This window comes from Acanthaster planci, linkage group LG10, assembly GCF_054643075.1.
Source record: "Acanthaster planci isolate LZ-2023a linkage group LG10, COTS_SCS, whole genome shotgun sequence".
In the NCBI taxonomy this organism is placed as follows: domain Eukaryota; kingdom Metazoa; phylum Echinodermata; class Asteroidea; order Valvatida; family Acanthasteridae; genus Acanthaster; species Acanthaster planci.
Window position 1 is genome coordinate 15927166 of NC_141786.1, and position 23735 is coordinate 15950900.

At 40.0% G+C, this 23735-nt stretch overlaps 1 protein-coding gene across 4 annotated transcripts in view; it reads left to right on the forward strand.

Moving 5' to 3' along the window:
• Window positions 1-298: 298 nt before the first annotated feature.
• LOC110988353 (ATP-binding cassette subfamily G member 4-like) overlaps window positions 299-23735 on the forward strand; it is a 46183-nt gene continuing 22746 nt past the window's right edge. For 2 of the 4 annotated variants that reach the window (XM_087142166.1, XM_022251761.2), the window contains exons 1-6: window positions 300-517; window positions 3793-4172; window positions 4581-4990; window positions 19835-20011; window positions 21221-21338; window positions 22023-22212. In XM_087142166.1, the coding sequence (XP_086998292.1) occupies window positions 4021-4172; window positions 4581-4990; window positions 19835-20011; window positions 21221-21338; window positions 22023-22212 (1047 nt within the window). In that variant the 5' untranslated portion in view covers window positions 300-517; window positions 3793-4020. Of the gene's footprint in view, window positions 518-3792; window positions 4173-4580; window positions 4991-19834; window positions 20012-21217; window positions 21339-22022; window positions 22213-23735 lie in introns of all 4 variants that reach the window. The other 2 variants (XM_087142165.1, XM_022251759.2) reach the window with 2 other exon arrangements.

Sequence of the window (23735 nt, forward strand, 5' to 3'; positions counted from 1 at the left end):
TATAGGTTGCGGCTTCGTCCAGCATTATAGTACATTCACCCACCGTTTGAGGGTATAACTGCAAAAACTAAACTCCGCAATTCATAAATCACAATCTTATTCACCATATCTTCGTACGAAAGCAGTATGCTTTTAGCCAACATGAATAATAAGTGTACAATTGGTTTTTAAAATGTTGTCCTCATTGCGATATCCCCCAGCTCTTACGTTTTGCTACTGATCCACCCCTGTAATACAATGGACGTGTCTCTTTTTACCAGACAAGGCGCGCCGGCGCGACTGATGATAATGTGCACGTTGTATATTTGCATTTTGTCGACCTGCATGATAATTCCTCGGGTGCTACATCTTGTACATGTAGCCGCGCGTGACAGGTGGATGTCAGATTTTCTCGATCTTCCAAAAAAGCTGCATTTCTTCGGAATTCTGCCTTGTTCCTCCATGTCTCTCGTATGTTTGCTGAAGGACCACTGCGCCACTGAGTGGTTTGGCCGATCGAAGCAATTTCTGCCTCCAGGTACAATTCCTTGCTCCTTGGTGTAATCATGAAATTAGGCCTTTACATTAGCAGGGGCAACATACATGTAGTTCTGATTACTTTCGGTATCTCACATGGAAAGATAATTACCATGATTGCCATGATCACATCATGGAGGAAGGAACATAGCAATCCTCTCACTTGTTCACTATATATGGCTATAGCAAGACAAATCAGGAAATGGTAAAGGGATTGTAAAATAATTTGGACCTGAATCAAAATTTACGAGTGTTATGAGTGAACCGATTTAAACTCTGGTTATGCTCGTATAGCCCTGAACAGAGAGCCAATTAATTTGAAGTCTCACTTTAATTACAACAGGTGACTTCTTTTCACTTCATTTTGTCTTTGAGAATAGAGCTATGTGATTTCAGGCTGTGTCCGAAACGGGTTTCCAGAGCTACGGCTAGGTCTATTGTCTGCGCGTCTCCACGCATTTCAAATGGAGCAAAGACCTAGACCTAGCTCTAGACAAGAGATTCAGATGCAGCCTCAGTTTGAAACCCGTTGTTAGACTAGTGCATTCCATAAATAATTATGAAAGGTCTGAATTTGGCTGGAAAATGTTGAATAATAAATCTAGGCCACCATTAAGTTTTGAAACAGACAGTTTTGTCTGAAATAGTTTGGTAACGCTTTCCTGTCTCAAAGATCCATTGCCATGTCTAACATGCGAAGAACTTCAATATACAGCTGAACACATATGTTGGGGAAGAGTACCCTATACGGACCCCAGTAATTATTCCCTACAGTGACCTATTAGCTGTCAAAAAGCAAAAACATGCCCAGAAACGTTCAAGTTAGTAGGGAAAAAACTAAGTCGTTTACTTAGAAAACACTTGGAATTTTTCAGACCAGTCTCATGGTGTGTATGCACAGGGTACGTGTCAATTAAGTGGCATCCATATGCAGAACTCTTTCCGAATATTGTTTATAAACAAAACATCAAAGTATGTGTATAAGGCAAGTAAAGAAATTTGGTGTTGATCTTGGGTTTTTCCAAACTGAGGAAGATGAAGCTCTTCTTTCCTAAGATGGCCACTACGTGCTATAGTGACCACAAACATTTTGGTTCAAAAAGACTGTTAGCTTTTTATTAGCTATCCTACTAGTAAGTAGAGTCAAAATATTCATGCTATTATGATTAATAGCCCTAACAGTCCCAAATCCTCCAATTTCAATATGATTTTACATACACCCTGGGGGTAAGTTAATTATTCAAGGAGCAAAATATCGTTGGGACTCGCCAGAGGAGTCCTTTTCGCAGTCTCTTCCCAGGTTTTTCTAATGTAACAAAGGAATTTTCTTTTAATTACATCTCTGAGGTACATGTAGATGTACAGTATTTTACAATTTAAAAACAAAGCATCATGGGACTCGCCAAAGTCCTCCCTTCCACATCCAAACTAGATTTGTGTACAAAATTTCCTCTTCATCAGTATGTTCCCCGAGCAACTTTGGACGTGAAAACAAATTACTTTGGGAAGTCCACCCTTCCACAATCTGTCCCAGATTTGTCTAATGTACGAGTACAGGTAGTTTCTTCACCGCATCCTAGAGCAACCTGGCAAGAGAAAGCAACACACTGTGTCAGACACACCATAATTCATCCCAGATTCTCCTAACAAAAAGAAATGTCTCATCAGTGCATCCTTGGGCTTAGTAATCACAGGCATTGCGAAGTGTTTGGGGGGTACCTGACTCCTTGAAAAAAAAATCGAAATGAAAAAGAAGCAAAATAGAACAAACAAATGACAGAAATGCCTCCCAAAAATGAAAGGGGATGAAAAACACCATTTTCCTCGAAAAATCCTAAAATTGACCCCTTCTATTTTCAATGGATTATCAGTTCATGAGGCCCAACTCCCCCCTGGATTTTTTTCCCCTTTAACCAAAGTGCATCCCCCATGGAAAAGAAAAATATAAGTACATATCATACTCCTTCGCTACCTTTCTGCCACAAAGCACCTTTAAACAATATAGCCTTGGGCAAGGCCGCGAAAGGTGAAGTTTATTACCAAACAATCTGGTCATTGTATGTTAATTCCTGACAATGGCTCTATACGAATGAGTTTATGTCACTTGAATCTTCGAGAGAGCGCAAAGTTCTGCAAAATGCGCCGAACCATGCAAGGGCACCCTTTGGTGCTTGAGAGTGGGCCCCTGAAAGCACATTGTTTGAGTTGGGTGAAGGGTCATGAAAATAGGCCTTGATACACTCTGACGCAATAATACACCCAGGTATGACCTTAACAATATTCCCTTAATTTATGTGCTTGTTACATGCATGTATTTCCCTCAAGCAGTCTCCAGCCCATATTTACTAATAGCCTCCAGCCCATATTTACTAATAATACAAGGTAATTATTCCAAGAAGGTAATTTCTGAAGTCCCAAGTTCTAACAGTATTTCACTGTATTTTGTTTGACAAGATGTGAATTTCCTTGATTTAAATCTTTTGCAAAGATGTGTGTTTAAAAGGGTGCACACCTTCAATCCAGCAATTGGTGTCTGTTTGCAATTAAAAAATTTGGAGTGTCACAAGTTGTAATCTGTACGGATTCACACTTATGAAATTGTTTTGCCATGTATTTCAAATGAACAGCTAAAAGTAAGATAGCAAAATATCCGAAATTCTAAATTATTGGTGACATCAAGACTTCCTTGTGATGGCACCACCTTGTTATAGGCATCAGGTACCTGGTGACTCTGCCAGCTACATGTATGCCTTTTCAATCCTACAGAATCCTGCAAACCTTCCCACTAGGATTCCCCAGGATGTAGAATGCATGATGGGCCTATTATTTGGCTGTGTAAACGTGGCACGAGCATTTGCATCTCTGTCAACTGTCAGGTGGTCTGCCTATGCAGCAACACGCTTTAGCTTTGTGGCAACAGTTTCGTGTGCAGCCAATTAAAATGCATGTATTGTGCTCTTCTAGTACCAAAATATCGAAGTGGAGAGATAATACCATTATCAGGCCTTTTTATGGCTCTGTTTGCTCGCTGTAGATGATTGTACTTGGTGTGAATGGTCCAAAATCAGGAGATACACCACGTGTTGACTTAGACTATTGTTCCCTGAGTGAACAGTGTCAAAACTTGGACCTCATGTTTCTTTGTGTAGGGTGTGCAGACTGTCTGAATCTATTGTTGTCAGGGGCTTTAATTTGCAGTCACTAGGGGGTCTGCGGTCCAGCCATATTGGTTTCTTTGTTTACTGATTAAATGATTTTTTTTTCACTGCCATGCAGGGGATCAAGGTAACACCAATTCGGCCTGCCAGTCAAGGGCAGATGAGGTTCAATTGGCCAATCTGCAGTCGGCGTTGATTTATGCTGACCCTGCTCTGCTTTCTCCAACCTATCACTGATGCCCAGCATGAAGCTACCGACCAATGAGAAGCAGCAGAGGGACCCTCTTGAATAATAAAACCCGGGGAGACTTCTGTCAGCATCAACCCCCACAAGGGAAGGATTTGCATGCAAAGTGATTCTCTGGCCAATCAGAAACTGCAAACCAAGTCAGCTCATGGATTATCCATTAGCCAGATGTACATCCCACCAACCAGCACTATGGGCTTCAACTTGTTTGGACCAATGAACAGCGGAACCAGGCACAATGCAAATTCACGGTACTGACTTCACTCCCAGCATATGTGATGCAATCTATAGTCCATGTCTGAATTAGAGATAGCCAACAGAAGTACAGCACTCTCCGTGGTAAAATCATAAGTTTACTCAACAGGAACCTTTGATGAATTTAAGCTTTGAAACCATGCAGTTTGTTTATTTTGAGAGGATCCATATATGGCAGTATACGACAGTGACTAGACCTATGTCAGATACCCAATCTGCATGTGGAAGATGATTTTTGCAAACTCACCCATACAGAATTAACCCTTAACCAGTTAGTCACTTTATCACCCCAAATTACTGAGCCGTAAACTGCCCCTTTTGAAACATCTGGACGTGTGCATAAATACAAGGTGATACAATGTCACAAGTGTTGTAATGGTTAAGTACCTGGTGTGAATTGACAGTGCAGACATGTCGATGGCGGATACAAATGTGGAGATGGAGACCGGAGACGATGTGGCAGCCCCCGGCTGGGAATCGGATGCTGCGATCCTGCAGTCCGTCCAGGCCCTCACAGAGCACATGCAGCTGCTGTCGGATGAAACGCGGTCGCTGGCCCGCGAGGGCCTGACTCTGCGCGGGGAGCTAGAGCGGGTGGCCTCGCAGGTGGCGGCGGACCACCACGGTGCCCAGAATCTGACCACTGCGGGAGCGTGCACGCCCTCGCCGAACCAGGCCGGGCACTGCTGTGTGCAGGGTCAGGCGAGGTCGTTGGTGTGCAAGCTGAATGGCAGCGGGGAAGACTGTGCTTGTGACTTCCATCATAGGGTTAACAAGCCTGTGGTTTTGCAATTGAGCCAGGCATCCCAAGTTGGTAAGTACAAAATAGAATCATAATGTTGTGCTTGGTTGGTTGATCTGCATGATTGATTAATAGCCGTGCAGTCATTCAATTTTGCATTTTGTGACATTTTCCGTTGATACATGTGATTCTACCGTCAGCTACTTGTACAAGCTCATTGTTTCCATTTATAATTTACAGTTGCAGAGAATTGCTTTAAAAAAGCAAAGTCTGAATCAGTAAGATTTTACGATTGCATTAGGTGGTCAGTCAATTATGCAGGACTGATGGTTTGCGCTGCGTTGCATTAAATTGCATGAAAATTCATAAGACTGTGAGACAGTATATATGTATCCCAGCTAGATCAAATGCGCAAAACCCCGGCCACAGTTATACAGTGACAGGCAAGATATATGTGGTAACTACACGTCGGCCATCCCAAATGAATTCGAACAAGGGACACAGGCGCTCCCTCATGATTTATTCAGTCTTTTGCACTTCTGATCTCATCATCAGCTGATCCCCTGTCATTCGGCTCATTTGTGGAGCTGCGACTGATGAGATTACATTTCTGGTTTGCACCCAGCCTAGGTAGCTTTGAAAAAACTAGAAATAGATCAAGAATGAACCATGGATTCATTTGGATTGGTAGATGGGTCCTTTATAATTGTAGTGTTAATGTGCACACTAGAGCTGCTCATCACCTGCAGCAGCTTTACTTGGACTTTGCATGACAGGGCAAGGCTAATGACCTTTCATACGTGTACATTCTAAAAATGTATTTCGGTGAGCAAAAAAAACTTGTTTTGAAATAGTATATGCAGTCATACTAGACAAGTCACAGAATCCTTGCAGCTATTGACTTGATTTGGCTTTGATTTGAATTTGACCTACAGGCCCATTTGACCAGAAATGGGGAGGTCATCCAACCCAAAAGTGGCAGTGTGAACACATATTTTTATATAAAGGCCTTTCATAATGTGCTTTGGAGCACAATGTAGAATGGTACAAACATTATTACATCAAAAATATTTATTACAAAAAACCAACCCATCATCGAGTAGAACTCAGAAGCCAGTGGGGGAGGGGTGTTTCAACCTTGCGACGCCCGGGCCTTTGGGCTTGACCTATATGTGTGTAAGGATGCAGGTGAGGTTTGTCAAGATTTTACCTGATTTCATGATTTTTACTCAGGATTTTCCCAATTTTAGGATGTTCCGAACAATCCCTTTTAAACTCGGGAAAAGTCCTGGAATTATCATCAAGGCGTTTGTGAAGCATAGAAGTTGCCTTAGAACACAAGAAGTGAGGTGCCCTTTAAACACAAATACATATACCACAAAGATCCTATACTGTTTTTGGGGTCCCTCAAACTGTCAGGTGATTATGTCAGGTGATTGCATTTTATCGTCCTTCAATCTAAACGCTGAAGACAGGAATGGAACCCTTTAAAATTCAATATCTCATTTCGTGGGTGTTTTCAGGAAGTGAGGAAACCCCGGAAAATCGAAGATTTTTCAATCTGGAGTTTTTCCAGATCTAAAGAACAAATTAGCGGAGTTTCAGAGTAAAATGTTGTTTATTTTCCTTTCAACTGTAAACAAGCAACTAACAAAATACTTAGCCTCTGTGTTTCTCTGTTTACATGAAGTGACAAAAAGTCACATCGTTTGCAGGGTAAAAATAGAGACAATAATACACAATCCTGTACAAGTCTGTGTACACATGCATGGGAACGATGTTGTACATCAACACCTGGGTGAGTGTTGGAATGACGGTAACAATTTTCTTCAAGCGTGTATTTTTTCACAAAAGTGTGTATAATGCAGTAGGAAAAAAATAAAGACCTCTGGGTTTTAAAACTTTTATTAATGAGTTATTCTTTAATTAAGAGTTTAAGTCTGAAATGCAGATTTGGATAATTAAAGATACCTGTGTGATGTCTTGGTTATGTTTTGAAACGAGTACAGGAATGTTTACGGTCTAAAAGCTGAACCCTAAAAGAGCTTGAGCTGGGAGAAAGATGAAGGACTTTAGACATCTAGAAGAAGGAATAGAGCTTTCTGTTCTCCCTTGATGGAATACATGCACTTGCAGGATGCTTACCCAGTGATTGCTGGTACTGATTTATACTACTGGATAGAGAGAGGCAATTTGCTGGTGAAATGCCTTGCTCAAGGACACAACAGCCTTGCAGCTGGATTCCAACCTCTGATCTCTTGATCACAAGTCTTGAACCCTATACACCAAGCAGGATTTCGGATTTTTACAGTTGGCCTCAGGCTGGACTTGAATGAAATCCCCTAGACTCCTGCACATCAGATACATGTATATCCATATGGCTTATATAGAAGAAGTTATCAAGATGCTGAACTGATAGTCTGGGCATATTCAGCAGGCTTACCCTAGAAATTCTGAGCATACATGTATGTGTGTCCCATGTGTACGCATTACCATGAATAACACCGCTTGCTTGTCGACCCAAAGCTTATGCAAAGCAGACTTTGACACATCCCTAGTGGAAAAAAATAGCAAAGAAGTACATGTAGATTATTTTCCTATGTAAAATATATATTTTAAAATATCTTTTTGTTTGGATTTCGCCACTCTAGAAAATAGCGATAAAATAGTGATAAAAGAGGATTCTCTACTAGTTTTAAAAATAGGGAAACTAGTTTTTAAATTACTCTTCAAAAAGTAGGGATAAAGTAAGTTTCTCCTTTGACTTTTTAAAAAATAGGGATAAAATAGGTTTCTCGTTTGAAGCAACACAATGCAAGAAAGCCAAAATTTGTAATTTCTTTACCTAATATTTTATTTAAGAAACCAATCATATTGTTGAACTGCAAATGGAAGAATTCAATAAAAATGCTACCTTTTGATATTTTCTTAATTTCATATTATACGTATTCACAAGCGTCATAAATGACTCAATACAGGAAAAAATAGAAATGCTTTTTTAGAAAAATAGAATCCTACTTTTTTTTTTAAATTTGCTTGTCCACCCAAAGCTGTTGCAAAGCAGACTCTGACACATTTGTTGAACAGTAAAACGTTTGTTGTTAATCAGCTGAAAACACGAACACATCAAGTGAGGTTAAAAACGTAAAGAATGCACTAATTGAGAAAATCCATTTTAATTGGATAAAAAAATCACACGTAGCTGGTGATAAAGAGAGTTGTATTTATAGCACCCAATTAAAAATCAAAGTTACTGCAACCTTTAGGTAAAATTTTGGCTACTCTTTTATCATTTTTGAGCCAGAATCCTGTGACTTACACTTAAGCCATGTAATTTCTCCCACGTTCGGCTCATATGTACTATATATGTAGGCGTCCAGCAAAAGCAGGTTACTTTTGTCACGCACACTGCCACATTGAACAGCAAAGCTCTCATTACTCATAATACATAATGAATAAGGCATGACGGGAGCACGTACACCTGCTACGCGGGCATGAGCAGTACATTCCAAAATCATCACCATCTAGTCAATTGATTGGTTTGCAAAAGAAATCGTACATGTACGTTCAGGTTTTTATTCCCAACACAAGGTTCACTCTTGACTGCACAAACCATGCAGTACAACAGTGTTACAATTCATGTACTTACATGCATGTATATTGACCCCATGATGATGAGGCCTACATGTAACTTGCACTAACCTTTTTCCCTGGGTAGCCCACAGGCACTGGTGGCAGATGTGGGGTGGGGGAGGCCTGGGGGGCCATTGGATCCCCCACTTTTTCGACTGGGGGCGTACGTATGCCCCCCCTTTTTGCAGGGCCTATAATGGGATGGGGATGCATTCATCGTCCTATTAATAGCTGATGCCTGATGGTCTAACAACTGCCTCCCCCCCACTTTGAAAATCGTTCCACCACCGCTGCAATATACATGTACACGTAGGGTTATCTTAACTGACGATTTCACTTGCCTACATGCATATGCCTATATTTTTACGAGCCCCTATATACATGTATATTTTCTCTCAGCTGTTCAACAGAAATACTTTTTCACAGTTTACCAGGACCACCGCTATAAACTCTATATAAAACACCACATTAATTCAGTGACTGAGTGTGACAACCATACAGCTGTGCAGCTGTGTAGGTTAGAAAAAGTAATAAACAATTTGGAAAAAAAAAAAAGGATACACTCGTTTGTTACTCCACCATGAGCTCTGTGCTATGCAGCACTTACTATTTATGCAGCCCATCGGTCTCTCTTCGTGTGATCTCTTGTATCGCACTTGCATATGTCATGCCAGAAAAAAACCACATCACTTACAGTATTTGATACTGACACCACCATACACAAACGTGTATGTTGATCTAAATTTGTTTTCAGTGGATTTTTCACAGCAAGCAGAACTGGGTAGCCCCGGAGCGATTTTTGCTAGACAGCATTTGTCTACCTGGCTTGCGTTACTTTGAGTCCTGATGGTGGTGTCAGCTTCTACCAGCCTCAGGTGGATTCTTTTCAGCGGACTTCGATCCATTCTGCAAAACCGTTGATTCAATTTCCTTTAAATCTTTTTAACCACTTCATGAAGGTATTTTTCCTGACATCCCACTTGCCGTACGCGTATGATCTGATCATGGCTGTGTGGGCAGATGGGCACAGGAGATACTGTGCCTATCATCATAGGGACCATATAAAAAATTGGACAGCCAGCAAATAGACAGCAGTACGTGTGCCCAACATCACGTATTCATTTGTGAGGGGAAATCTTGTCCGTAGGAAAGGGTCATTGCATTTTTCTCAAAGCTGTTTCACAAAGAAGGTGGGTTTTTTTGGCAACCCTTGGCAGAAACCTGCTATAGCAGCGATATATTTCAGGGGTCCACATACACATACAACGTAAGCAAATTAACAGCAAGGAGATTTGAATTGAAATACAATTTATTGTTGGTGCTTGGTATGATCTCATGACAACATCAGATTTAATGCTTGCACAGTTACTTGCATTATGCTGTGTGCCCTAAATTTATATGTGCAGTCATTGCCCTTAATTAGTGCTTCTTTATGGAGTTATTTTGGGACTAAATAGCCAGGTTGTTTACAAGAATTTGTGTTTTGTACACAAGCGTATTTTACGAGAGTTCACTGTGATGAAATAGCACCTTTTGTTACTTATAAACTTAGCTTTCCAGTAAAAGGCAACTTTTTGTTGGCCAGTCTTAGCCAACTTTTTACCAGGTCTTTGAACACCAATGTATTGGAGGGAGTAGAAAAAAAATTACAAACTTTGCATGGGTAATGGAACAGTGTATCAAAATTAAAAAAGTTTATTTACGATGGCAAAAGTAGGTCTAATATCAGGGATTTTTCTCTCTCTATTTCCTGGTCATAGCAATAATTTGTATTTAATTGCAAGCAAACACTACAAGTATTGCTAGGATATTACTGGCCCCGCTTGTCCGGCTACGATGCAGGCAGTGATCAGGCATTTTTGCAATGTTTCCTATTATTCGTCTGACTTGGCGGCGACCATCATTGAACACTTTGAAGTGCCAGAATTGCAACTCCTGTGTCCTTCGTCTATGATTGCCCAAAGTGACAAATCCAAGACATATGTTTTGTGGTTGTTACAGGTACATGTACGTTAGTTAAAATGTCACTGAAATTTACCCAGAACACGTACCCTCACCCAACTTTTAGTTAAAATGTCACTGAAATTTACCCTGAACACGTACCCTCACCCAACTTTGTGTGCCCTTGGTACCAGTATTCTACCAGCAGATGTTGCTTACATGTAGGAGTGAGAATACAATTTATGCTTGAAGTTCTGATTCTTAGAAGAAAACAATGCAAACCACGCTTTGAGAGCTACAGATGTGAATTTTCCTTGTCATGGCGTAGTATAGCCATAAACATGAGATCCAAGACCCCAAAGCTTATGAGGAATGAGAAGGCTTTCTTTTTGGTGCAACTAGCTTCATTCATGTGGGGTTGGGGGCTTCAGTGGCGGTGGACTGGGGAGGGAGGCAGTGGGCTAATGGCCTAAACTTTTCTCACTGTGGGGGACCCCGGGGGCATGCCACCCCACTCTAAGCCTGAACACAACTGGGTGGGGCTTAATGGATAGGCCTAGTCCTATAAATGGCTGGTGCCTGGTTGTCTCACAACTTTCCCCACCCCCCATGGGCGGAAATCCTGGGGGGACGGGGGACCCCATGAACTTGGTATGGGGGGATACAGTGAAGAATGACCCCTCTATGTTTTAAGCAAAACAAAATACTAAAGGAATTGATGGATCGAGGATTTTCCCTTTTGAGTTTTCATAAATGGAAAAAGATAATAAACAGTGTGCACAAAAAAAGTGTAAACTGATGCCCCCCCAATTGAGGAGAGATTTCCACCCATGCCCCCCCAACACTTTGCAAATCATTTTGCTGCCATTTTGGGATTGTAGGGCTGCAAATAGTGAAATCTATCCAATCTTTTGGTTATTTTCAAAAGCATGAAGAGATGAATTTTTAAATTACATTATAATCTTTTAATTCGGACCCTCTCCCTCCCAAATAGGGACTGATAATATGAGTAAATTGTTATTTAGTCATTATATAGTTTTGAAAGCCAATTTAGGACCCCCTAGCTCTGGTTTATTGGTTAACCCCCATGTCACGAAAAATAGCTGCATATAACTACAAGATCTCCAAGTTTCTCGAATTTTGAACAAAATTTGAGGCAATTTGTTTCTTGACATATATTTCTGACTGGACCTGGCTAATGTACAATAGACTTCAGGAGGTCAAAATAGAATTGTTCTCTGGGTCATTCCATGCAGTTGGGGCACAATTTGTGGCAGTGTCCTTGTTACATGGGTAACTTTTACCACCTGTCATGACCTGTAGAGTAGGTCATTTACTCTGTAAAAATAACACACACCTCTGTGCCAAGCAGAAGGGAATTTGGCCATTTGTTTCCCCACATAACTCACCTTTCAATTAAAATTGAAATCGTGGACATTTATTTTGAACTCTCCAATTATACACAAAGTGGAATAAAACAAAATACTATAGAGTGATATTTAAATGAAGAAGTGAAGGTAAAACCACCAATAACAACATAATTCATTGAAGCTAATTCATTAGATCAAAATTAATAGATAGGGAAATAAAAACAGTACAACAGATGGCTCAATTACATCATTTATCTAAGCAAAGAGACAAATATATGCATGTACATTTATATTTAGGACTCCATGTTGTGTAGTGTTAAATCACCCTCCGGAAGGATCATTAAAATCTAATGGCAGAAAAAATTATGGTACCAGGGCATTTCCTTGTGTTGATATTATAAAATTATAAATGGGCACACATGAATGCTGGTGGGGTATATATGTAGCTACATGTTCATACAGTTTGGGTCAACAAACTTCCAATGATAGAGTTTGTTGGCCTATCTAGGCTGAAAATATTGCACAGTGTCATACTGCGGTGAAACAAAACCTCTTCTGTTGGTTTCTGTTTATTTTGAAAGATCTGGAAATTGTCAGCATGGACATGCACCAGAAAAACGTCATTTATCATTTTTAGAAATGGTTCCCTCATTAAAATGTATTATAGTATTTCTTTTCCTGTTGTTAAAAAGTCGGTACAGGTAAAGCTAGCTTTTGCTGATGGTTCTCGTGTCTTTTCCTCTTCCATTTGCTGTGGATGAAAAGCCCCCAGACCTCTTCTTCAGTGAGGGGGCAACTCCATTCATTGTCTTCACTTGTGCCCTATGTAGCCCTATAAAAATTGGCTCAGCACCCTTCCTTGATCATGTAGACCCATTTCTGAGACTGTGCAGACCTAAGTACATTCACAGGTCTGTACAGAGATGGCAAAGTCAGCAGAAACACACTAAACAAAAACAAAAATCATAAGTGGCAATTCATTTCTATCAAAATTTTTCATCGGCCGTCCATATTATTTTTCGGCAATATTATGATGACGACAATAGGTATGCAGCTCAAATGTCATCATTTCTTTTCCTTAACAGTTTCCACTCTCCAGGAGAGAGGGAGGAATACAAACATTTTTTCTGCACTTGTGAAAATGAAAAAAAAAATGGAAGGCCAACCCTTGGCGGGTACACTGAGTGCACGCTAGAATGACTAATGAGCGGACATGTACAGCCGTGCCAGGACTCATAAGGCCTACATGTATTTCATATATTTTTAAATTTGGTAACTTGTAGGTACAGTACAGTGAAATCATACAGAGGTATTTCTCTGCATTGTGTCATGTGCCACAGCTTTACTGAATTATTGATAATTGGTTTTATGCTGGCAAAAGCCGTAGAATGATAATTTGTTCTTGTGATAGTAATGTTTTTATCAAAACATGATTCTCCAGAAGCTTGGTTGACCAAACATTTGCCAGAAGACCAAATACATGTATGTGATCAAATTTTGAGTCAAATATTTGAACATCTAATTATTTGATCTGGCTAAAGCCTGCCAGGATTTGTCTGTGAATATGCCACTCCGTTTACCTGCTCATGTTACCTCCTTACAGAGTCATGGTTTCAGTTTTCATACCATTGTTCCTTTTTCACATATTATTGGTCATTAACCAATTTTTGCTAAAACAAAACAAAATAAAACAAAAAATGCAAAAACTAAATCGACTGGGGCAATATTCAACATTGTAATTTCAACTGTTGCAGGGAAAAATCGTATTCCTGTGCAAATCTTTGTCGAATGAATTAGGACAGAAGCGGCTGCAGGAACGGTTTGCTTTGTGAGGACAGCCAAAGATATAAATTGCCACTTACATTGTAAATCTTCCACCTTGTCAATTATTAACACGATAAAACTTTACATTGGTATTGTGCGGGAAAGTGGTCACGTGACATTGATCAGGGGTCGACAAACTTTTGCGTTTACAGACCAAACTCTTGTGGTATTTATAAAGAATGGGCATGATGGGTGAATAATTATAATGGATGGGTATTACAAGCAGGAAAAGGAGGAACTTGGAAATAAGGAATCATATTGAATTTTCCAAAATCCAGAAAAACCCCAACATGGAGGACTCTCTCATACATGTGCATGTATGACGTCAATTCCTACAGATTGCAACTTGTATCAACATTATGGATGGCCAATGCTTCGTATTAGGATCAACACGCCTGCAAGTGCAGAACATTTTCACACTGAGCACCTGATTGTGTTGAATATGCAGTAATAATTTTCCTGCAAAGATGGCGTCCCATTAGGAGAGCACTCACTAGCAATGTAGGTGTTATTCAAAGGAAACTGGTCTGTTCAATTGCTGTCCTAGTAGGCCAGGGTCTCCCCTGGTATGCTGATGATGACTCGGAGTGAGATGGCATCTCAAAATGAGGAAAAAATTAGAGTGCCCACAGCAGATGAAGGCTAAATCTAGAATCTTTTATTTTTTTGGGGGGGAGACCCTTTTTCGGGGGAGGCTAAAAAATTTGGAGAGTTTTTATATGAACTTTTATGGCCTTTGAAGAGGTGGGGATGCATGCACCCGTTTGGAAGGAATGGAAATAAAGTAGACAAAAAAAATTGCTTAGGTCTCTTATTGTTAAAATTTAAAAAGAGGTTGGCTCCTTATATGGAGGGATGGGGAGAGATTGGCCATCTCACCAGTCAGAAGTGCAAAAATGAACTCATTGAACTTCTCATATCAATGTTTTCCTTGCTGCACTTTTAATTTGAGGCTACAATATGTGTATTTGTTTAAAACACAGTTAAGGTGCTTGACGAAATGAGTGACTGGTGGCCTGTCTCACGTTACATTAATGGCAGGGGAAATTTGACTCTGAGGCTGGAGACGAATCTTGCATCAAGAACAGACCTAAAACATATAGAGCGGCGTCCCGCGCTTTTGTTTACATGTGTACTTTCCTATGGGGGCTTGATGGATGTGCTCCATGTGGAAGCAAAGTGTGGTGTCATGTTATACGTCTATTAGAAGCCATTACTATGGTACTATTATGCTTATATATATCATTATAGTCATATATGACATGCACTATAAGTGTCACTATCAATCTATGGGTTTTCTTACATGTATATGCCCAAATTTAATGCACACTTGGGTGAACCTCAAGAAAGCTTGCATCATACACCCCAAATTATTGTGGTGCTTTTGCATAATAAAAGCATCAGTGGGGATGGATCCTGGGGAGGGGAATGCTCCCCCCCTTTTTTCACCCCCCAAAATAAATAAATAAGACAAAAGAGCAGAAAAATAGGGAGGGTGAAGAACAAAAGAGGGGGGAGAAAGAAAAAAGAAGAGGGAGAGACCCAACCCCATAAATGTGACAAAGATGTATATAAAACAACAGTTCTGCTTCTGCTTCCCTAATTTTATGGCCGTGACCCTACCATTTTTAGTTCATGCCCCCTCTTTTGGAAAATTCTGGACCCACCCCAGATCAGCTTTGATTCATTTAGACTACGTAATTATTTTTCCTTTGGTGAATACATTAGAGGTTGATTGACCAACACCTGGCCTATTCACATTCCTTGCTGCTAACTGTCTTGCCCAAGGACACACTCCATCAGATAGGACTAGCCACTGCCTAGCCATAATGCCTTTATGTAGTGATGATGACCAGCTCCCCATGCATAAATAAAGGAAGGTTTAATATCTTCAAGTACAGAAAAGACTAATTATACTGTTTCCATGGTGATGCATAATCAGGCTCCTGCCCAGTTAATTAGCCAAATGAAGATACCAAAAATAGACAACAGTTTTGTGCATACTTGTCCTATGCATGATAGCGCCTGCAGTCTTACATAGCGGCCCCTCATCATTTGCATGTATTGTCATTGTTATTTGATAAACATTCAAGTACAAAAAAATAGAATGAAAAATGAAATCAGATGTCAGGGTTAAGCTAACCACTTTGGAAAAAAAAACTAATCAAAATGCTAAGCTAGGTCAAAGGAAAATAGGCCAGGGTCAGAAAAGAAAAAAGATCATGAAAATATGCAATTTCGGGAGTCACAATTCAGAAAAACAAATAGCGCGATAAGTTTATGTGGAGAAGGTAATATAAAAGTACATGTATATTTATTACCCACGTGCATGACTCCCTGCACAGATTGAGAGCAAAGCTAATTAACCTAAACAACTAGGGCCTTTTTACTTGGGCATATCCTCAATCCTCCAAAATCCTCCAATTGCCCAACTTCAAAACACTGCATTCATCTCAATCCTCCAAAATCCTCCAGTTTTTGGGCGTATGCACAAAATAAAAGGTACCTGAATCCTCAATTCTCCAAAATCCTCCAGCTTTTAAATCAGCATTCATCCTCAATCCTCCAAGTCCAAAATCCTCCAATGTTCAAATCATCAATCATCCTCGATCCTCCAAAATCCTCCAAAACCACCCAGAGGATTGAGGTGGGTTAGGTTTAAGGAAGAGATTACACCTAACATGTAAGAAAAAGCCAAATTGCAGTGAAAAGAAGTGCGACAGAAACTGACTCCCAGACATTAGCAAAATATGAGCCGCTCTGTGAAAATGCATCAGTATTTTTTGTCAGTTTCCACTACAATACATGTACATGTATATCCTTATTTATACCATTAATAAGTACATGTAAAATAAGGAGAATATACCAAAAATCGGGCGGCGTTTGGGAAAATTAAAGCAAAATTCTTGAATAAAATCCTTGTAAATTATTTGTGTGTTCTTTGACTCTCTAATGCAAGGGAATAAATACATGTACATGTATGTGTTTGATTGGTCTGAAGCTAATGGTTCAGGAGAATGAATGCTGACAATGCCCTCGCCTGCCGCTCAGGCATTAGTCATGTCCATTCCCTTAATACCGACCAAGTATATATTTATTCCCTTATTAAGTCCAAAGAAAAATTGTCACCGACACAACAAAAATTGAAATAAAAAACCAATCCACATAGTATGAACAAAATGTGTAAAATGAAGGTTAAGACATTACATGTACATCTTGTTAAACACATCTTGTAAAAATGTCCTCAAAAGTGTGTAGAGGCAAGACAGGACAAGCAATTAGCACAGCGAATGACAAATACAATTCAAAGAATATGAGGATAAGCTGGTGAGGATACCAGGACAAGTAAATGTACTCAAAAGAGATTGGTCGAATAAATGCAGGTACAAGTTTTAAAAATAATAAATCAATCAAATCAACAATACTATCAAAACATAAAAACCAGTCAGACAACAAAGTAAAACCGGAAAATTAAAAAAAAATAAAATGTTAAGATATGTTTGAAGCAGGTATTAAAATTAAGAGCTTACATAATGTGAAATCTAAAACAGGGCGTCACGTTAAGACAATCCATGAAAATAGATATTAATCGACTTAGAAGGGATTTAAACTGATAAAGTGACTTTGCCTGCTAGGTGAAGGCATTGGAGAGACCACGGGAGCCACGCCCTTCTTGGAGCCACATTTCTATTTTTGTTTTTGAAACATATTCGGAGGAAGACAATCATGTGGACTGTTTCATTTCCCTACTTCCAACAGAATGTATTAAAAAGCCCCAAACTTTGCCTCATCACCCCTCAGAAAAGCCAGAAAGGAATACTTTGAACCCCCCCCAAAAAAGGAAAGAAAAAAAACCAGTTTCATCCCCTCAAGAAAACAGGGTTCAGGACCCATCCTTGCTGTGGGTTGACATAAAGTTCTGGAACATAGGCAGATTATGTATTAGGAGTGTGAAATAAAGCATGAGTTTCAGTGGGAAGGTGGCAGAATGTTAAGGATACAGAGCTTCTTTTGGTACAGAACCTCTGACCAAATTGATGTCTGAATAATTTCAACCTTGAATGTTTGAGGTCACTCTAGTTGAGAAGCAGTTTGCCGATGTTGCTAAGTTATTAAGTTCACATGTATTTAACATGAGAGGACAGTCTGTAACATGTATGTATTTAACCTGAGAGTTCTGGAACAAAGGCAGTTTATGTATTGGGAGTGTGAAATAAAGCGTAAGTTTGAGTAGGAAGATGGCAGAATGTTGAGGATACCGAGCTTTTTTTGTACAAAACTTCTTACCAAGTTTATGTCTTAATAATCTCAACTGTGAATATTTCAGGCCACTCAAGTTTGGAAGCAGTTTGCTGATGTTGCTAAGTTATTAAGTGCTCATGTATTTAACATCTCAATTGAACTGTATGCTAACTTAGAATTCATGTGTTAGTACTTGTAACGTAATGTACATACACGTACTTGTTCCATAATTGACACACCAATACTTTGGGGAAGAAAAAGGACAAAATTCTTTGGTTCCGCAACTCGGTCGCAACCTTCCAAACAAAATAAATTGTTCTTACGTTGTAGGGGCAGATCTCCAGCTCTCAGGAAATGGGAGGGTTGATGGGTACTGAAGGGATAGGGGCCAAAAAGCATCATGCACCGTTCTCTGATGAAAAGAAAACGTGACTAGAGATGGATAGATGGACGGCACAAGCCCAGTCAAGGATTTTATTTTGGTACTCATTTTCCGTCATGGTAGTTCCATTTAGTCCACGGCTTAACAAGGGGGGTTGTACGTCCCCCTCCCGATCCGCCTCTGCATTGCCAATACCTAGTTATGCCTTACATATTCACACACACAAAGAAAACAAGTGAATGTTTAATTGAGGATGTGGATATACATGTGTCACAGAGTAGACATGCTGAGTGTTTCCATGGCATTATGCAAACTGTACTTAAGCTGGCAAGAAGAGCTGTAATGTGGCGTAAGGTGGGATCATTCTCCCAGGTCAGTGGCCGTGACATTTAGGGTGCACGGTGCGATATTCAGAAGTGTAGAGGATGTTGATGATGCAGTGTTGAGGTACATAATGCCCAAGTGGTTTAAATTATTTGGTGCCAACTCGCAGTTGGAGACACTGAAATCAGGAAATAAACCCTTCATATGAAATAAAAACAAGTACAGGTTGGTACATGGACAGTACATTATAAGTAGTTCCAGGAGGGGGCCACTGAGGAGCCATGTGCTCCCCTCCCCCAAAAAATGAAACGGGGAGGGGCCAAATTTCAATAATAGCAAAATTTATTTAGGCATTTTTACATTTAAAGGATATTACAGATACAGAATTGACAATGAAATACGGTGGAGTGCAAAGGGGAGCACACATAACAGTTCAACATAAAACTGTCAACAAAAAGCATATGTTCGCTTTGTTTTTGAAAACTAGAAAAGGGCAATTTTTGGGAAAAACAGGTAGTCCATTTCCAGAAGCATATAATAATCCTTAAAAATTTTGCCTCACCCCTCAGAAAGGGCATGCAAAATTACACAGAGATATTCAATGGTTTCACCCTTGAATATATTACATATTCTGTGCGGAAGATGAATTAGGATAGGTAGGTCAGATATTCCGCTAATAATTGAGTTTTCACTAATAGAATAAGGGAATAAACATTAGCTTTGCTGGTCCTCGGCTTGGACATCATCAGTACTTAATTCATTCTCCTAATGGATGCTTTAGAGTGTAATGATGAGAATAATTTCATGAGGCGATAGATGGATTGGAACAGTTCAGCTGACAGAGAAGGCAAATTACGAGAGCAGAACGTTCACAATTCCAGGAGCTTTCAATGCGGGGCTAACCTCGAGGTTACTGCCCAAAATGAAATCACAGATAAGCTCGTTAGACCTATAGAGTGCTGTAAAATACCACTTGAATGATAAAACAAAAATTAAAAAAAACCTGATTCAATCAGACTCAAAAGTGCATTTTCAAGTAGGCCCTTATTCCAAGTCCATTAAAACTATGCACTTTGCCAAACTTGGTATGGGCCCCCATGGTGAGAACAATGTATTCTATCTGCACCTGAATATATCACAGTATTTCTTTTATAAAATCAACAGCGTCTCATTATTTCTACTTCCCATTTTCCATCGCAGACCTGGACACAGAGCGAGCCTACTGGCATGCGGGACACCTCAAGAAGGTGCAGAACCGAACCTATGAGGCGCAGAAGCTGTCCCACCTGCCCACGCGGCAGGCCGTCCACATCGAGTTCAGCAACATCACTTACACGGTCAGGGAGGGGAGTGTGTGGTCATGCAGACGAGGGAAAGGTGAGAGAATGCCGTCATGGAACAACCCCAGAGGCAGAATCTACATGCACAAACATCGGTTGATTCAAAGATCAACAAGCTTGCTTTTATACAGCCATACACATAGACACAGTGATAATGCTAATTCATTTTCTATACAATACTCTTCTCCAAAGCAGTAGGACAGAGTATATGGATCATTTAGTCAATTCATGCTTAGTTTGACAGCAGGACGCCATTTTGAATGGGATATAAATATCCATCAAAGTAACTTATCACTGTAAAACATGCTGGGCATTTTTTGGCGCAACGTTGGGTACCAGGTGAATCACCTAACTGTTGGGCCAAAAGATATTACCCAACCACATTGATTCTCTCCTGAAATATTGGCAAACTTGTCTCATTTTACCCAACGGTTGTAGAAAATGTTATTTGCGTCACCACTTTTTTACCCAGCATTTTGATCGTTTTGCCAAACACTTAGCATTTCTCTTGGTACCCAATGTTGGAAAAAAATTGCCCAGCATTTTTACAGTGACTGCTATGAGTGTTTTCTTGCATTTTGAAATTTCCAGCACAGTATAACACTGGTTTGACTATATGTGCCTTCTTATAGCATATAGTCTGTTCTGCATATGCATCCTTTCAGCACATTTCATTCCCACACATGTACATCTAAATTGACACTGTACAACTTACACATGCAGCTTCAATACACAGTGAAAACGCGTCTGTGGAAAGTTGCCTCAACATGGACTCCAAACCATTTTCTTTAGTTGTGATGACAAACTTTAGCATCTGTTTAATACTCTCAAATATATGGTAGAAAAGTCAACGTACCGTTCATGGCGTTTGGAGGACATTTGGCAATTGAAGTTGTTGTGATATCTCAAAAAATGTGTCAATCAACCCTGACTGTCACGCTGTTTGAAATTTTGGTTCATTCACAGTTTTCTTGTACCTTTATATCTTGTTACATGTGCAGTTATAAAAGGATGAAAGTTTTAACTCTGAAGATATCCAGACTGTAATATCAGTTTTTTCCATCCACATTTCTCACAGCACAGCTCATTTTCAACACAGCACTGTCAACTTTCAGCATCGTGCTTCTTTTTCAAAATGACTCACAAATGTTTTCTGTCACAGCTAGGAGACTTATTTCTTGACATTTTCTGGTCAGCATACACAGAGTAATCACTTTCCTCTAACTCATGTTGTCTCATCCAGCAGGCAACAAGACCATCCTGAAGGGTCTTTCGGGTCGTTTCTTACCAGGGGAACTGATTGCCATCATGGGGCCCTCCGGGGCGGGCAAGTCCTCCTTCATGAATGCCTTAGCTGGATACAAGTACGTGCTCTTCATTACTTCAGCAGCCGTATAGTTAGTGACCAGTGGCCAATAGCGCAGCCAGAGGTGGCCAAAGGCAGCCACAATAGAAAAGTCTTTACTAAATGAAAATCACTTGCATTTTCACCCGTTCATTTTGTAGTAATTAATATATTCAAGATGTTGAGGTGAGCATTTACAACCAGGTACATGTAGGACGGGAGTAAGTCGCCTTGTTGAATAGGTAGCCGGGTACCTGTGAAATTGAACCCAACCTGAAGAATCAACGGAAAAATTCACATAGCCAATCCTGTCAAGTACCAATGCACTCCAACAGCCTTTTGGCATAAATGGGAAATCTATAATAGCATTACCTGTGGTCTCATTTTATTAGAATTTCCCCAGTGAAACATTTTTTAATCTTTTCTTTTTTTGTCACTAGATGCCATTTGTACAGGTGGCTACTAGTATACCCAGTTGCTTTATGGAATCGATGTTTTTAACAAGCAATGTAATTTTGTGTCTCAAAATTTTGTATTTATAGAGGACATCGCATTAAATATTTCAGAAGTATCCCAAAATCTCAAATTGGCTAAAATCATGGTTTAGGATGATTCTTCAACACATCATCAAAATGGTAGCCATACACTTCCACTTGGACTCGCGTGAAAATTAACACCTTTGTATGCTTTCGGATTCGGCCAGAACCCAGTCCATGAAGGGCACGTTCCTGGTGAACGGCCAGGCACGCAACCTGGGCCAGTTCCGCAAGATGTCCTGCTACATCATGCAGGACTGCCAACTCCTGCCCCACCTCAGTGTCATGGAGGCCATGATGGTCTCAGCCAACCTCAAGCTGCCCGAGAAGATTGGCCGGGGTGCCAAGAAGATTGTCGTAAGTTTATAAGGCTGGCTGCTCATCAGCAGAGCTGTATAGACGTTTTTCACGTGACATAATGTAACATGACAGGCAAAAGCATTTCAGGAAGCGTACCATGTCTGTGGTGCATGCATTTTCGAATCTGTGTATTTCTATTGCCAATTTCATGTATGCCATAATGTTGATAAACCTTAATACATGCGCGTGTCCATGCACATCTGTGTATTATTGAAAGCTGACCGTCGAAAATCACATGACTCTTCTATAGATGAGACAGTCGCGCAAATGAACGTCAGATTTTGGAAACAAAATGGCTGGTTATTACAGTATGTGCGCACAGGTACAGACATGTTCCAATTTGTCTCTTGCAATGGTGACACTTATGTCATGTCATTATATACTCTCTCTATACAAGGTTCTGCGCATCAAGGACCAGATTTTACTTGATTGAATATGAACATTGCCGATCTTTTGGTGTTGCTGATGATAGCCCCATGTACTGATGATGTATCACAGCTAGTGTTTAGCACAGCACAGGACGTAATAGGGGGCATCGGTGCGTGTACGCCATATACTGCTGACATGTTATGAGCATGATTACTGGCATCTCTGTTCGCATGTAGTTTCTTTGTAACCATCATTTTAGATTTTCCAGGAAATTATCTGCCGTAACTGGAAAGGGTAAGATTTCACCTTTCACTTCCTTGTGATGGACAAACCCCAAAACATGGTATGTGACAGCTGTGTGCACCATACCAATGACCGCCACACTATCCCTCGCACTGCGGTAAGCTCTGTGACACGTCATCAGCACAGAAGGCTATAAGAAGTTTGGGATTTGTACAAAAATGTAGGTGAATATGTGTACCAACATGTGACCTGACCCAAGCTCTATAATTCATGAAAGCCACCTATGTGTCAAAGGCTTTTAACAGAATCCTTGGATACCAGCAACATTTTTCACCCGAAATGTACATTGAACACAGGCCCGTGTGACATATAAAACAAAGATCTTTGCCCTTTGTAAAGTATGTACACTGAAACAAAGTAATTGAAAACGTGACTTTTAGTCGCGATTTGTTGGATCTCCCCAGACAGTCAGTTTATCGTTAATTTACCATACATGGTACATTTCATGATTGAGAGCTGAACTTTTAGTGGTCCGTTTCTTGATCATTTGGTACAAGTTGTTGTATTTGCTGTTTACCATTGGCCTTTACCGAGGAAACTAGTTTGCTTACTTTCAAGAAGGTCATTCTATGAATTTGGGGTCCTGTATTTCATGTCCCTGTCACATCTGTTGTGCGATTTTGTTAAAGTTTAGAACACATTTTGTTTTATTTCCAAGAGAAATTAAGTAATGCAATTCAATTCCAGTAATATTTCTAAATCATATAATTATACACATCAGGTGTAACAGGGACACAAAAAATGCCATACTTTTGGATCCCAATTTTATAGAATAACCTGTAATCTAGGGGAGCTAACATGGACAATCCACCCTCAAACCATGTCATATCGTTTTCCCAAACATGCCA